Here is a 16,483-nt window from a genome sequence, read left to right as displayed (position 1 = left end):
GTGTAAACTACGTCAGACTTCGGTGCTCTATACGTTAAAAAGTAAGCCAGTGAGTGACTGAATGAAGGAAGGAGTGAATCAATAAATAAATGATAGAATGAATGATTGTACGAGTCGAGTGGATGACTGACTGGCTGACTGACTGACTGACTGACTGACTGACTGACTGAATGACTGGATGGATGAATGGATGACTGGATGGATAAGCTTGATGCCAGTGTACCTGGTAGATGCTGGCGGGCATCTTCTCTACGAACAGGCCCTTCTTCTCTCCCTTACGCACCAGACGGGTGAGGAGGGTGAGCCGGTCGTTGTTGGCCCTGGGGGGCCGAGGGGAGGACTGGGGGGAGACGTCGGGAGAGGAGGGAGCAGACCTGTAGGGGACACAAGAGACGACAGCCATGAAGTAAACTTGTGACCTACACATTAGAATAAACAAGTGGGTGGTTGTTGTTATTTCTAACCCATTAAGACCGGGAACACATCTGTGTAATTTTTTAGATTTGTTTAGGCTATTAAAAAATAGCAGATCTACAAGCTCGTAGCACGGGTGCCGCGCTATGAGCTTGTAGATCTGCTATTTAAAAAAAAGATCTTGCAGAATGTGTGCAAATCTTTAAATATATATATTAAGCAAACATTTCTTTGCTTCTGCGGGATTCTACAAATGCCCTCTAAATACTAAAAATGTTGCTATAATATCAGTGTGGTTCTCAAAAATGATATATATTTGGCCGTTGGACCCCCAGTCTCAAACTATTTTGTTCCAGGGACCCCCCAGAATAAAATATTTAAAAATATATAAATTCAAAAATAGCAGATGTGCAAGCTCATAGCGCGCACTCTGTGCCGTGCTATGAGCTTGTACATCTGCTATTTTTGAATAGCCAAAGAAATCTTTAAAATGACACAGATGCGTTCCCAGTCTTAAAGGGTTATTAAACAAACATTTTGCACGTAGCATTAGCATCAGCATTGTGTGCGTGTGTGTTGCTGACTCACAGCGTGAGGTCCTCGGCTTCCTGTCTCATGACGCTGACTCGGCTCTTTTTGGGAAGGACAGGAGAGTTCTGGTCACTGATCCTCTGGTAGAACAACATGTAGGCGTTCCAATACCTCCGCCGCACGTCAGGGTACGGGTTGGCTATAAACAGGTTTTGACACAAACACACAACAGTTTGTATATACTGTAAGAGAAGGAATTCTTCATTTATCTCTCTTTAATGCTGGCTGCCTTGATAGCGGTTTTAAATGTCAACATTATGTGACTTACATTGGTCATAGACTTTGGGGCGGTACTCCCCTCCGAAGCATTCGTATTCCAGAGTCTCGTCGTTCATGTCGAATTCCTCCACCACGTTGTCGTTGAACTTGTACCAGCGTCCTCGAGCACTGCCCCTGGAAGAGAGACAGGGGGGGGGGGGAGATGGAGTAAGGCAGTACTTCTCAAACTTTTTCATGCCAGGGACCCCCAAATTGATATATATTTGGCCGCGTACCCCCATCTGAAAATATGTTGTGCCAGGGACCCCCAGAGGCAAAGATTTGTGTTAAAATGTTTGCTTAAAAATATATATTCAAAACTTTTCACTAATGTTCAAGATTTAAAAAAAAAATGTAGATCTACAAGCTCATAGCGCGGCACGAAGTGACGCGCTGTGAGCTTGCAGATCTGCTATTTTTGAATAGCCAAAGTATAAAAAGGTTAAAGTTGTTAAAATTATTGTGATGCTATATTAACACATGTTGCAAGGGGACCCCCTGGAACCTCCCCAAGGACCCTGGGGGTCCCCGGACCCCACTTTGAGATCCAATGGAGTAAGGGACAGAAAGAGGAGAAGGCTTTGCGTAAAGGAGAGACAGAGGAGACAGAGGTGTTTTAGGAAGACGGTGAAAAACAGTTCGATAACAAAACAAACAGAAGAAAACTAATGATCATTTCTAGTTTGACGAGCTCAGGGCTTGCTCTCATTATATACAGCCCGCCGGGCTGAGGAAGAGCCTGTAATCAAGGTCAGTGCTCACAGCACTGCAAGTCTTTCTGGAGCACAGGAGCATTTATTTTAAGACATTACTACTTATTAAATAGCTTACAGCAGTGAGCGATGGGAAAGACTGCAGGAGAAGGCAGGGAATTAAATGTGACAAAGGTCACCAAACAGAGTGGTGAAGTCACTGTGATGCCCATGCTTACATGTGCTCCAAATAGCTGAGTCACTAAGACGAAACGAAGAGGATATTTTTGTGAGTGCATTTTTTGGGGTTTTATTAATGTTTAGACTGGGGAAGGATCCAAAAGATTGGACAGAAACAGGGATGGCCATGCCAGGTCATGAGCTAGAAATTACAGCATGGCTGAATGCCAAGGGTTCATCCTTCCACAGATGCCCACCATGAGAACAGTCACCAACTGAATTACTGGTTAGTCCATCAAACAGTATAATTATGTTCATCCGACTTTGGATAAGCGTACTTCTATCATGTACAGTACTTACTTCTATCATGTATTCTATCATGTATTTAAAAAAAAGTATTTTTGAAATTCGTATTGAAAATGTTAGACTTTTTTTTAAAACATAAATCTTCTCTTCTGGGGTTTCCTGGCACAAAACATTTTTAGATGGGGGTTCGTGGCCAAATACATATCAATTTGGGGGTTCTTGACATGAAAAAGAACCATGAAGAGAACCACTATTAACTCATTCACTGCCTAGAACGACTAAAACGACTTTTGTCCTTTAAGCCTCCACTGCCAAGAACGACTAAAACGACTTTTAATTTTTTCAAAAAAAATTTTCTTTTTTTTTCTTATTTATTTATTGAATTTTTAACCTAAAGACCAAGGAGATATGATTTGTTGAAGATCTAGACTCCCATTCACTTCCTTGTTAACTTAAAACTTAAACATTTTGTATCTTGGCTCCTGAGTACTTTTTTTTTTCTATGAAAAATCTCTGGCAGTTTGTCAAACGCAAAAATAAAAAAGTTCTGGCAGTGAATGAGTTAACAGTTTGTCATTATGGGGACAGTTCCATCGAAACGTATCCACAACGTGTGAAACCGTGAAGACGTGAACTTCCGGACAGTGAGCAGTGTTTGCTGTAACATGGAGAGGAGAGTAGGAGAGAGATGGACGAGGCAGAAACAGAACGAGCAGTGAGACAAAATAGGGACTATAAGTATTAGATTTTGCGGTCTCCCCACATTCCAGTTCTCCCAGCGAGTGTTCTCCTTTTCCACAGCCAGACATCTGGAGATGCTTTAGAGGCTGAAACCAGGAGCCCACACGGAGCCTAACGCTGCATTCATGATGAGCCAAGGAGGTCGTCTGAGGCTCCCAAACGTTCAGACTGCGAACATTATCAATTACCAGTTAAGTGTTCCTTACAATCAAGTGTTGGAATGACTGCTGGGAAATGGAACGAGAACATTTTGGCAACACCGGGGATTATTACTAACTGAATGAATACAGCGTCGATTTGAAGTTGGGTTTTCTAGGAATATTAACACATTCACTGCCATTGACATTTTGGGGAAAAACGTCCCAAGATACCATGATCTGAAGATTTACTGCTCCATTCACTTCCTGGTTAACTCATTACTTTAAAATCCTGTATCTCGGCTCCTGTGTACTTTTTTTTTTTTAACTATGTATTTTTGGCGAAACATGCTATTTTCAACTGGGTATAACAAGAGAACGGGAGGTCACGGATGCACAGGGATTTCCTCTGTGATTAGCAACCATCAGGGGATCGATCATACTGGAGATAAATATTCTGTGGTTCTTGAAAAATGTGTCAGAATGCTTAAAAATGCTGGCAGAAGCTACCTGCCGGCATTAGAAAGCCCCTGGCAGTGAATGTGTTAATATCTAAGAGAATTTTCGGCTCCTTTTGTTGGGAGAGAGAGGAATGGGAAGGTATGTTGTATGACATACAAGGTAACGATCCAACTTCAATTTTATAATTGAAGTCCATACTTGATCAGGTCTGGCGTTGAGGTCTGGCCTTCTCTCTGTGTGTGTGTGTGTGTATATACTGTAGCCCCGAAGCTAAGTCGATAAGCCTGCGGGGACCGTAACCATGACAACAGAGCCCATAGGCCGTAGCCATAACTCAGAAAGTACTTCAGATCCTATGGCCAGCGGGGAGCGTAACCGTGACAACAAAGCCCATAGCCCGTGGTGGCTGCACATGGCATGCGCAGGATATGCTAACGGCCAATGCCCGTGTGCAAGTTCAGATCAACTGCTCAACCCACTGAGGGAGAAAAATGAGGATCAGACAGACGTTTGTTCAATTTATAGTTCCAATTAAAAAAAAATACAAAACATATCGTCTCTGTCGGGTGGAAACTTTTCAGCATTCAAATAAAGAAAATAGCAAAAAGTAGCAGATCTACAAGCTCAAAACGCGTCACTCGTGCCACGTTTTGAGGTTGCAGATGCTTCTGTGCGCCGCTGTAGTATGATCAAGTGGGCGTTAATTTATGAAAAAACACAAAAAGGTAAAATATGGAGAGAAGAGGTTTCTGCCCGACAGCAACGATGTGTAAAAGGAAATGAGTGGAGGTACTTCTGTGGCCTACTGGCAGTGTGCATTTTTTTGCAAGATTTTCTCCGGACAGTCACACAGACAGACCCTCTCATACAGTAGGTCAGCATGGCTCCTGCAGACCGAGCCATGCTGTAAAAAACTGTGTAACAGCCAGTGTTAATTTTGTCGACTAAAACTATGACAAAAAATGTCTGTCGACTACCTTTTTTCACTGATGAAAACTAAATAAAAACGAAATAAAAACTAAGCTACGATGACTAAAACTAAGACTAAATATATTGACAATTTCGTCAACAAATAAAAACTAGACTAAAATATTAGTGAGGGACGAGTGGAGAAGAGATCCAGCAGAACTAAAAGACAAGTCATTTTATGTTGGGTGTTGCGCTCTGAAAATAGCAGATCTACAAGCTCACAACGCGTCAAGATCGGCTATTTTCAGCATGCAACCAAGTGTAAAATCAGCCATTACGACGCCATCAAGGCACAGCCAAAATACTATTTAGTCGACTAAATCAACTGTAGATTTAGTTGACTATAATCTTATGATATTTAGTCGACTAAAACTAGACTAACAGTAAAACATTTCAGATGATATGACTAAAAGTAAATGGAATTTTATTCAAAAGACTATGACTTAAACTAAATCAAAATTTGCTGTCAAAACCAACACTGGTAACAGCACAGTCACTTACCGTCTGTCCTTTATGAAGGAGTAGTAATGTCCGGCGTGGGCCTGGCCGCTGTGAACCACGACTCCCACCAGTTCGTAGTTCTCAGAGATGGTGACCTTCTTCCTCGGGGAGCCTCCCCCGGCGCCGTCACAGCGGCCCTCGCCCGCCTCTCCGCTGCAGTCCTGGCGGGCCATGCCGGAGACGGTGTAGGGCTCCATGTTCAACACCCAGGGGAACTGCACGCCAAACCGGGCAAAAGGAAAGAATATGGTCAATCATTTTTGTATCTTATTGTTATCATTATTAAAGCTGCACTATGTAACTTTCTGCCCTGGATTTGCCAGCTGAAGGGAAACCCTGCGATAGGTAATTATTATTTTTTTTTTTTAATACAACCACCCCAAATTGTATAAGTTATATTGTACCATATAGATTGGTCAAAATTACATTTTATTAATTAAAAAAAGTTACATAGTGCCGCTTTAATCAAGGGTTAGGGTCAATGTCGAAAATACTGTAATTATCTCAATTATTTCTTTATTGTGTCATTTGACTTAAATGCAAAGCAGATCAGAGACGGGTAATTAGGATTAGACACTGTAACCAAATGGACCCATAATACTTACAAATGGATAAATGAACAGTGTGTGTGTGAGGCGTGTCCTACCTTGATCTGTTCATCATATTTGATGGAGCGGCCGCTCTCCCAGTCGAAGCCAAAGCGCATGAGGTGGATGCAAAGAACGTTGGGCAGGGACTTAATGCACGTCCTCTTCACAGTGGTCCTCTGCACACGCAAGCACGCACGCACGCACACACGCACACACACACACACACACACACACACACACACACACACACACACACACACACACACACACACACACACACACACACACACACACACACACACACACACACACACACACACACACACACACACACACACACACACACACACACACACACACACACACACACACGTATCAGTTAACATAATCACCAAGCTACGTTACTTTGCACATACCGGACGGTACATACACAAAAAAGTGTTGTTTATCGTACATAAAAAGTAGGGGATTCAAAACAAAATGTAGAATTTAGGTCATTTCTGTAAGGTACTATGAACTTGGTTTAGTTTTAGTCATAGTCTTTTGAATAAAACTTAATTTTACTATTTAATATTTTAGTCATCTGAAATGTTTTAGTTTTTGTTTTAGAAACATTTTAGTCGACTAAATCAACTGTAGATTTAGTCGACTAAAATGTATGTTGGCGGTGCCTTGATGGCGTCGTAACGCCTGATTTTACACTTGGTTGCATGCTGAAAATAGCCGATCTACAAGCTCACAACGCGTCGCAGCGCGACGCGTTGTGAGCGTTGTAGATCTGCTATTTTCAGAGCGCAACACCCGAGCGCAACAAACCATAAAATGACTTGTCTTTTAGTTCTACTGGATCTCTTCTCCACTCGTCCCTCCCTAACATTTTAGTCTAGTTTTTATTTGTTGACGAAAATGGTCAATATATTTAGTCTTAGTTTTTATTCAGTTTTCGGCAGTGAAAAAAAAGGTACCGTAATTTTCGCACTATAAGCCGCACCTGACTATAAGCCGCAGCAGCTAAATTGAATGTTTGGAACATATATAAGCCGCACTGGACTATAAGCCGCGGGTGTAAAATCCATAGATTTAGGAGGTCCCCTAGTGGCCGTTAGCTGTAAAAATCCATAGATAAGCCGCACCGTTATATAAGCCGCAGGGTCGAAAAATGGGAAAAAAGTCGCGGCTTATAGTCCGAAATTTACGGTAGTCAACAAACGTTTTTCGTCATAGTTTTAGCCGACGAAATCAACACTGGGCTCACACTGACCTTCTCTTTGCATTTCTCACAGTAATAGGCGTTGCTGCCCTCCAGCACCTCCCCCCTGACAAACTGGTCCAATGAGATCTCCAGACTCTGGCAGGAAGTCACACCCAGGTTTAAGGCCATGAAGGTTTCCTCACGCTCATACCTGTACAAGCACAAGAGACACACAGAGAGCCAACCGTTCAAACGAGACAGCCGTGTCAAAAGAGAGTCGATCAATGTTTACCGCTCGTTTTTTGGAACTTTGAGCTGAGAGAGGGTTCATCTGGGCTCACCGGTGAGGACAGTCTTTGCAAATCTTCTGGTCAGAGAATATTCCCTGGAACGTGTTTTTGAAGATTTGTTCCCGGCCAATTTTCTGGTGGAACAAAATCATTTTAACAAGCATGTCATTAACTGATGATGAAAGGATCTATGTACTTAGCTGGTAGAATGAGTAGTTAGTAGACCGTATGAATGAGAGAGTGTGTGTGTGTGTGTGTGTGTGTGTGTGTGTGTGTGTGTGTGTGTGTGTGTGTGTGTGTGTGTGTGTGTGTGTGTGTGTGTGTGTGTGTGAGTGAGTGTGTCTGTCAGTGTTGCCAGATTCTGTGAGAGAAACAAGCAACCAGGTCTAGAAAAAACAGCCCAAATGAAGCGACTATGGGCCACATGAGCACTTTAACATATACGATCAGCTATTTGAAAATAGCAGATCTACAAGCTCACAACGCGTCGCGATGCGACGCGTTGTGAGCTTGTAGATCAGCTATTTTCAAATAAGATCTTGCGGGGAAACTATAATAAGCAGATCTGGCAACCCTGGTGTGTGTGTGTGTGTGTGTGTGTGTGTGCGTGTGCATGTGAGAGAGAGTTACCTTTAGGTGTTCATCTAGCTGGTCTACCAGGCTGGTGAAGAACTCATAAGCATCTTGTTGCTCTCTTACATACAACTCCCTGTTCCACATCTTGAAGTTCTGCAACAGAACAGGAAAATATTACAGCCTGAAACAAAACAAGCACTTTCAGTGGCCAAACAAACTATAATCTAGAAATAAAATAATAAAAACATGTAAATATATGTTTATCATGATTATTATAATTTTTTATATATTTGACAGCATTTCTGATTAACACATTGAATGCCAGAGTTATTTCAGATTTTTTAGCTGTTTTGTGCCAGAGATTTTTCATTGAGAAAAAAAAAGTACTCAGGAGCCGAGATACAGAATTTTTAAGTTTTAAGTTAACAAGGAAGTGGATGGGAGTTTAAATCTTCAAAAAATCATATCTCCTTGGTCTTTGGGTCAAATAAAAAAAAAAAAACGATGCGTTTTTTCAAAAACGCATCTATGCGTTCTTGGCACACAAGTGATGGATTCAAAAGAACGCAAAGAACGCATCTATGCGTTCTTGGCATTCAATGTGTTAAGACCGTGAACACATCTGTGTCATTTCTTTTTATTTCTTTGGGCTATTTTAGAAAAATATTGAACATTTTGTGCAAATCTTTGAATATATATACCGTAATTTTCGCACTATAAGGCGCACCTGAATATAAGCCGCACCTGAATATAAGCCGCAGCAGCTAAATTGAATGATTTGTACATATATAAGCCACACTGGACTATAAGCCGCGGGTGTTTTAATGTTTAATTACCATATGTAAGGGTCCGTGCACAGAGGGGACTGTCGGGAAAGAGATGGCTGTTTGGGGAAGCTCCCATTTATTAACATTTCAACAAACAAGTAGAGATGCCGCGATCCGATTAAGGGCAGGTACACACTGTAGTACTTTTAAAGTGGTCGGGGGTCGTCTGATCGTTAAGCATTACACACTGCAGGAGTTTATTTCTTGAAATCGGCTGTCATATATCGTTGTCGTTTTCACACTATAGATTGATCCCCGACCAGGGATTACACACTGTAGGATAGTTCACTAAGATGCTATCCAGGATCAGACCCAATACATACATTTGTTTTTATTCCAAGTCATTTTAATCGACGTCTCCCGTGGGCCGTGATGCGTCTCTCTCTTTCTCTCTCTCTCTCTCTTCAAGTAGGCTACGCACTTACGCAGCACTAGCGTTGCCATGTCCGCTTATTATAAGCGACTTTGGGCTTGTTTTTTCTGTAAAGTTGCTTGACAGTTTAGTTGCTTATTTGGCCTTGTGTCCTAATGTTGTTTGAACCAGTTGTTTTCAAACATTTTCATGGCAAGGACCCCCAAATTAATATTTGTCTGCAGACCTCCCCGCTTCTGAAAGTATGTTGTGCCACAGACCCCCATACAAGATCTGTGTGGATTTGGAAATATTCCACAATTTCCATCTTTTTTTCTCCAATATGTTCTTCTTTGAAAATAGCCTATCTACAACGTGAGCTTGTAGATCGGCTATTTTCATAAATCCAATGTATTTGTATATAGATTAAAAGTGCTCATAGTCACATTTGTTGGGCTTGTTTTCACAAACCTTCTTGCTTATTTCTCTCGCAAAATCTGGCAACACTCACAGACAACGTCAACGACACACACACTCACACACACACAGATCGCTCGCTCTCTGTGTGTGTGTCTCTCTATCTCTGTGCAATAGTCTCAAATAAACAGCCCCCCTTTGAGCACGCTCGCTCACTCTCATTCTGTTTTATAATAATGTTTAACTTAATACAGGACTGGACGGTAACTATGCGGGGGATCTGTTTGTTGTGGTCAGGTCCACCGACCTTCCATGTGGCTGTAATGTGCTCTCATTGGCTGTAGCGTACATCTCCTCGCAAGGTGGTCGCAGGCTCGCAGCTCCTTTCATATTGTATGATATTGTCTGCTGTCCTGTATACTGAGATCGAATCGCAGCGAAAATGCCGATCAAACGCTCCGATCAAAGCACTCTATTCCAGTACTCCACTCCAGCAGTTCTATGCAGCACTTCTAACCAGCACGCTGTGAAACTTTGCTGACTATGATTCTGGAGAGGTTATGTTCTCTGTTTGAGTAATATCACTTGATCAATCCTTTTTTAACATTTAGTTTTTTTTTTTTGTAACTTATTTTTTATTATTTTCCAGGTTGAAGATTCAGTGAACAAATAAACATGGATGAGAATGACACAAACACAGAGAAATAAAATGAAATGAAAATAAATAAAGTAAAGACAAACAAAAAGACAAACAAAATTGTGTTGAGGTGGGCGTTAGGACACAGAAAATAACAAATGAACGGAATACAATCTTTTTCTTTTTTCTTTAACACTCAATCAATGAGCTACATTTCTCATCAGACAGTATGAAGTCCATTTCTTCCATTTCTTTGCATATTGATTCGCTCTCAGCCTAAGAGAGAAGGTCAGACTCTCCATTGAGTCTATCTCGTTGACAACTGTAATCCAATCTTCCTTGGTAGGTGGTGCGGCCTGTAGCCATTTCCGGGTGATGGCTTTCTTACAGGCAACCAAAATGATATTGTACAGATATAAGTCCTGGCTCATGAGTTCAGCAGGGATTTCCCCAGATAGACTGTAACAAAAGAACAATCTATTTCAATTCCAAAAATGTCTCTAATTTCTTTGATGACCTCTTGCCAAAAGGGTTTAATTAAAGGACAGTCCCAAAAAATGTGGAAATGGTCTGCCATCACTTTGCCACATTGCCTCCAACATTGACCCTGTCCTTGACAACCCCGAAAATGACTTTTCAATTTTGGGGTAATAAAGTAACGTATAGTATTCTTCCAGGCGAATTCCCGCCAAGCCCTTGAGTTAGTTGTCCTTGTCTGACCTTCCCAAATACCCTTCCAATCCTCCTCAGATATTTCCAGACCCGATTCTTTCTCCCATTTCTGTCTGACTTTAGTAGTCGAGTGGACTTTAGAGGTTTGTAATCTATTATATGTTTGTGAAATGAGGTGTTTACTATCCTTATTTTTGTACGCATTCGTAAATAAATGAACCAGGTTGGGTTCTGTACCCTCTACTTTTTTAATTTCCTTATTGACATAATCCCTGACCTGGAGATATCTGAAAAAGTAATTTTTCCCAAGAATATAGGTATCTGACATTTGACTGAAGGATGCAAAAATGCCTCTGCTGAATAATGTACAATAAGCTGTTATGCCATTTTCCGCCCATTGCCTATATCGCTTATCCAGCTTGGATGGTTTAAACTCTGAGTCAAATGTCACCCATTTCAATATTCGTATATGATTATCGAGACGCAGTTTTTTGCAGATCCTGAACCATGTCCCCAGTGCCACCTTAGTCCACCTATTTACTTTGTTCTGATAAAGGGCCCATTGGAGTTTGTCACCTAGTATAGTTTGGGCAGGTATCTCAAAATGACTTAGTTCCAGTTCCTTCCATTTCGCTGAATATTCTGGGTTGCACCAGCATATCAGTGGTCTTAATTGTGCCGCAGTAAAATAATCCTCCATACATGGAAGAGAGATTTAACATTTAGTTTTAACATAAAATCAGTAATAAAAAGTAAGAGCAGAGCGTGGACCGCGGTCTTGGCCGCTCGCCACATGTTGTACGGGCTGACACATTGTCTGTGCGAGCAACACAGAAGTGCGCAGCGCGTCCAGATCCAGACTTCATTAAAATTCTCCGTCACCGTCATCCACACAAGTATGTTTATAAATACCTTGTGACTGTAAAGTTAGAACACCAGCCGATCAAACAATACGATTTGAAACGCAAATCATTTTTGGCTGAATTAACAACACTGGCTTTTGCGACGCGAGCGGCGAGCCTCTCTCTCGCAGTGGTGTAAATGAATGACCTTCTAATCTTCATCCTACAGCGTCACACAAAAGCAACAAAACTAGATCTACAAGCTCTATGAGATTTCCACCCGAGACAATATTATGTACTGTATAGTCCCTGTCACTGCCAACCCTAACCGGTATTGGGGAGGGTGTAGACTACTAGAGACAACCACTTTCTTCTGTCGTTTTTGTCCGTCTCTTCATTCTCCCCTCTCATCCCCTCTCCTCTAGGCCATTGGTTTTCAACCTTTTTCATATCAAGGTCCATTATTTATTCCACATTTAAGATTTTTTTCACTGCCTGTTTTTCAGTCTATTACTTTATTTTCTAGGGGATGCTAGATTTTAGTTGGGCAGGCGGCCGCATGCCTTGCCTCTATGGTGGGTACTGATTGGGACGCATTTGGGATAAAAGAGAAAGTGATTTAGATACGCAACAAAATACTTTTCTTTTCTTTTTTCTGAGCGGTGTGCGGACCGAGAGGTGCGCGGGGGGGATCGGAGCGGAGCCCCGGGGGGGTTGGGGGGGGGGTCAACATTAGATAATAATAATAAACTTTATTTATATAGTGGTGGACTGTAACCTGTAAAATCCATAGATTTAGGAGGTCCCCTAGTGGCCGTTAGCTGTAAAAATCCATAGATAAGCCGCACCGTTATATAAGCCGCAGGGTCGAAAAATTGGGAAAAAGTTCGCGGCTTATAGTCCGAAATTTACGGTATTTTTAAAGCGAACATTTGTAACTCAAATCTTCTAAATCCGAACAGTTTTTTGAAAAAACGTAAGTTGCTATAATATCAGTGGTTCTCAAACTTTTTCATGTTTCATGCAAAGATTTGAGTTAAAAATGTTCGCTTTAAAATATATATATATTCAAAAATGTGCAAAAATGTTCACAGTTTTAAAAAAAAAATAGAAGATCAACAAGCTCATAGCCCGGCACTTTGCCGCGCTATGAGCTTGTAGATCTATTTTTGAATAGCCAAAGTATAAAATAATGTGGTGTGATATAGTGATATAGTGTGTGTCTCTTGCTACTGCACCTTCCAGAAGTTCTCAGGCACGTAGTACTGCAGTTTGCTCTCCATCAGATGGCCAAACAGAGACTGCACCTGACAGAAGACACTCTCCTCCGGCTGCTCCGTGTCGTCCTCGATGGACAGGAACGCCTGTGGGTTTCATACCAAGTGGGGATGGGCATTTTAAGTCATTTCCATATTCCAAGCACACCAAATTATACTTGAATACTTGAGTACTTGAATACTCTAGTCTCTTTATTTTGTTGTTTATTATGTTATTGTCGTTTATCTTGCCTAATTACTTCCAAACATCACTCTTTTGCCTGGAAAACGTTATCTGCATTGTGTCTATGTGTGTGTGTGTGTGTGTGTGTGTGTGTGTGTGTGTGTGTGTACTGTGTACTGTACCTCAGGCAGGCCAGGTTGCATGTAAAGCTGCTGGAAGACGGCATTCATGTAACACGTGGCTCCACCATTCTTCAAGCCGACGAACCCCGAGACCGACCGGCTATCCACTGGGGGAAGGTACTGGAGATGAGTGGGAGATTTGAGAGAGTTAGGCTCACAACGGTGAAATCATAGATCCAAAGTTTTGTACCCCAAAAATGTTACTGGTGATGAAATCACAGTAAATCTGTCGTTTGTTTCTTTAACAATACTCATTTAGGGGCCGTGTCCAGTGTCCACAGAAACGTTTTATGAGCGGAGGGGCGCTTGTTTGGATGTCATGTCCATAGTGTTCGCATGCAGCGTTAACTTAGCCTGGCATTGGCCAGACTGATAACGTGGATTCACTCTCACGTTCCTCCCGGTATCAGTCTGGACGCCGGCCCACAGGGAGCGAGTATGAGAAATCAGAAAATGATTTTTAATGCTTTTCACTGTTGTACGTACAGCAGTTGAAATGCAGTCACTGATTGGCCCGATCATTTTCTGATTTCTCATACTCGCTCTCTATGGGCCGAAGTCCAGACTGATACCGGGGAGGAATGTGAGAGTGAATCCACGTTATCAGTAGGGGTGGGACGATATATCGATATATCGCGATACTTTCTCCCGCGATAAATAATCGATATGCTGCCGAAAAATATCGATATTAAAAAAAAATAAAAAACGTTTTTTTCCTACTCTGTATTTGTGTAATGATGATTTTGAACTGTTTGGTGCTATTTTATGTGTTTATGAATTGAATACAAGGACTATCGTGATATATCGTTGGTGAATTTTCATGCAATATATCGTGATATTGCAATATATCGATATTTTCAGATATCGTGATATATCGTTGGTGAAATTTCTTGCAATATATATCGAATATCGTGATATCGCAATATATCGAACATCGTCGAATATCGTGATATATTGTTATCGTGGGCCTAATATCGTGATATATATCGTATCGTGAGGTACCCATATCGTCCCACCCCTAGTTATCAGTCTGGCCAATGCCAGGCTAGCGTTTACCAACACCCACAACGTTCAAACCAATCCAATCCTGGTCTTTAAACCTGTTTTTCAACTGGTCTGCAGACCGCGATGACCTTGGAGGCATATCGACTTCTAGAAGTTCAGAGAGCGCCAAACCATTCAGTGATTTAAAAAACAAACAATAACATCTTAAAATCAATTCTGAAGCAAACAGGGAGCCAGAGAGTGAAGAGTAGCCAGAATCGGTGTAATATGATCACGCTTGCGGGTTCCAGTTAGGATATTAACCCATTGATACCTGGAACGCTTCGGTGTCACTTTAGATGCCTTTGGCTATTCAAAAATAGCAGATATACAAGCTCATAGCGTGGCACCGAGTGCCGCGCTACGAGCTTGTAGATCTGCTATTTTTGAAAAATCGTGAAAAAATATTTTTTATATTTTTTTCAAATACTGTTAGGATTTATTTAGATTTTTTTTTAAAGAATCGCCTCAAGTCTTAATGGGTTAAAACGATAAATAAATAATCTTCAGAGTAATACAAGGAATTTGTCTTGGAATGGTTTGGGATTTTGGTCACATGGTTTCCTTACGTCAAACTCCTTGCTGAGAGACGGGTCACACTGGTGGTGCATGTTGATCAGCTCTCTGTTGATGATCTGCAGGTTGGAGAGGGAACTGTCGGCCAACATCACCAGAACCTCGTAGGCTGCCAGCCTGCTGCTGGCCGTGCTGCACCTGGACGGACACACACACACACACAGGTTTGTATTACTATACCTGTGAGGACATCAACCTTTTAGGACAGAGATGTTTTAAATACCTTTTGCCATTTTCAACCGTAAAGCCTAAAGCCGAAAAATAGGAGCTCTACAAGCTCACGCAACACAGATCTACAAGCTCACAAGTTCTATTTCTCAAATTCTACTATACTCAGGGGTGCACATAACTTTTTTTGGTCTAGTTCTCAGGGGAGCACCTGGATATGTTACTTGGTGCGCACCAAATAAAGAAATGAATACATTTTGCCGCGATGCGGGACCCCCCTTCTCGTGAATGATAGGCACTCCCGACATTAACTCCCAAGCCTCTTGAATGGTGGAATGTCCTCTTCAAATGAACGCATAGGACGTGCATGTTTTGCTTTGTGGAAGGCCAACAGAAATATATTTACACAGTGCTATTTTGCACCACATCACGGTGCGTTCATCATCGGTGACGAGTGCCTGTAACGCAGCCAGCAGCTTGCTGTGTGCGACTGACTGTGTCAGAGGATTCGATGCCACACTCACACATCCCCAAAGGGCACTGCACTAGTTTATTCAATGAACAATGTTACTCTGTTAAAGTTTTCCCTTTCTCCATGTCCGTGTCGGAGCATGTTTCGACCCACGGGTTGTGAAACACTGCTGTGAAGCAAACCCAGACACACTATAGAAACATGTGTACAAACTAGCAAGAGATAAACATGACTAACATTATAATGTACGTGATATTATGTCATACTTGGGGTGGAAGTCGTAGTTGGGAGCCGTGGAGAGCGTGGCGTTTTGACTGTTGATGATGATGCGTGAAGCCCGAAACAGGAAGTCATCCAACAGCTGCTGAATTAGAGACGCACCTGGAGAATTAAAAAACACAACGTCACACTTCACATTACACACCGTCCGGCGCTTTCAATTTCAACCCATCACATCACTGCAGACTCAACCGCGCCAAAAATAGCCAATCCACAAGCGCAGATCAATTGTGAGTAGATTGACAATTTTTGTTGTACAACAGTCTCTTACAATGGGATATAAATTAAGTATAACTGCAGCACACAGATCTTCTTATAATTAGGTGGTGCAAAGCTTGCACCTAGTAAAGTCGCGCGAGTGGCTCACTCACTAGGCCTGTCACAATTATTACATAATCGTCTAATCGCAATTATTTTATATAATCGCAATTATTATTAATTATAATCGCATCCATTTTCCAAAAAATGTCAAAAATAGTGGAAATAGCTGATCTATAAGCTCTAAACGCGCCGCGATGCGACGCGTTTAGAGCTTATAGATCGGCTATTTCCACTATTAATGTTTATTTTTAAGTATAAAACTTTATACTTGCACAGGGCAGCTATGACAAATAACACATATTTAATTACTTGTCATTAAATATGTGTTATTTGTCATAGCTGCCCTGTGCAACTT

At 41.6% G+C, this 16,483-nt stretch overlaps 1 protein-coding gene across 10 annotated transcripts in view; it reads right to left on the bottom strand.

Annotated features, from left to right (window-relative positions):
- Positions 1-16,483, bottom strand: part of usp24 (ubiquitin specific peptidase 24) — a 96,800-nt gene that overhangs the window by 18,786 nt on the left and 61,531 nt on the right. For all 10 annotated transcript variants that reach the window (XM_080431445.1, XM_080431448.1, XM_080431449.1 and 7 more), the window contains 12 exons: positions 15,795-15,909; positions 14,882-15,026; positions 13,269-13,388; positions 12,885-13,010; positions 7,954-8,052; positions 7,375-7,457; positions 7,103-7,244; positions 5,898-6,017; positions 5,252-5,466; positions 1,274-1,398; positions 1,003-1,144; positions 224-374 (listed from right to left, as the gene is read on the bottom strand). In XM_080431445.1, coding sequence (XP_080287571.1) covers positions 224-374; positions 1,003-1,144; positions 1,274-1,398; positions 5,252-5,466; positions 5,898-6,017; positions 7,103-7,244; positions 7,375-7,457; positions 7,954-8,052; positions 12,885-13,010; positions 13,269-13,388; positions 14,882-15,026; positions 15,795-15,909 — 1,583 coding nt within the window. The remainder of the gene's footprint in view (positions 1-223; positions 375-1,002; positions 1,145-1,273; positions 1,399-5,251; positions 5,467-5,897; positions 6,018-7,102; positions 7,245-7,374; positions 7,458-7,953; positions 8,053-12,884; positions 13,011-13,268; positions 13,389-14,881; positions 15,027-15,794; positions 15,910-16,483) is intronic.

This window comes from Gymnoscopelus braueri, assembly GCF_963280865.1.
Source record: "Gymnoscopelus braueri genome assembly, chromosome: 6".
NCBI classification, from domain to species: Eukaryota; Metazoa; Chordata; class Actinopteri; order Myctophiformes; family Myctophidae; genus Gymnoscopelus; species Gymnoscopelus braueri.
This window is presented reverse-complemented; position numbering and strand designations above follow the sequence as displayed.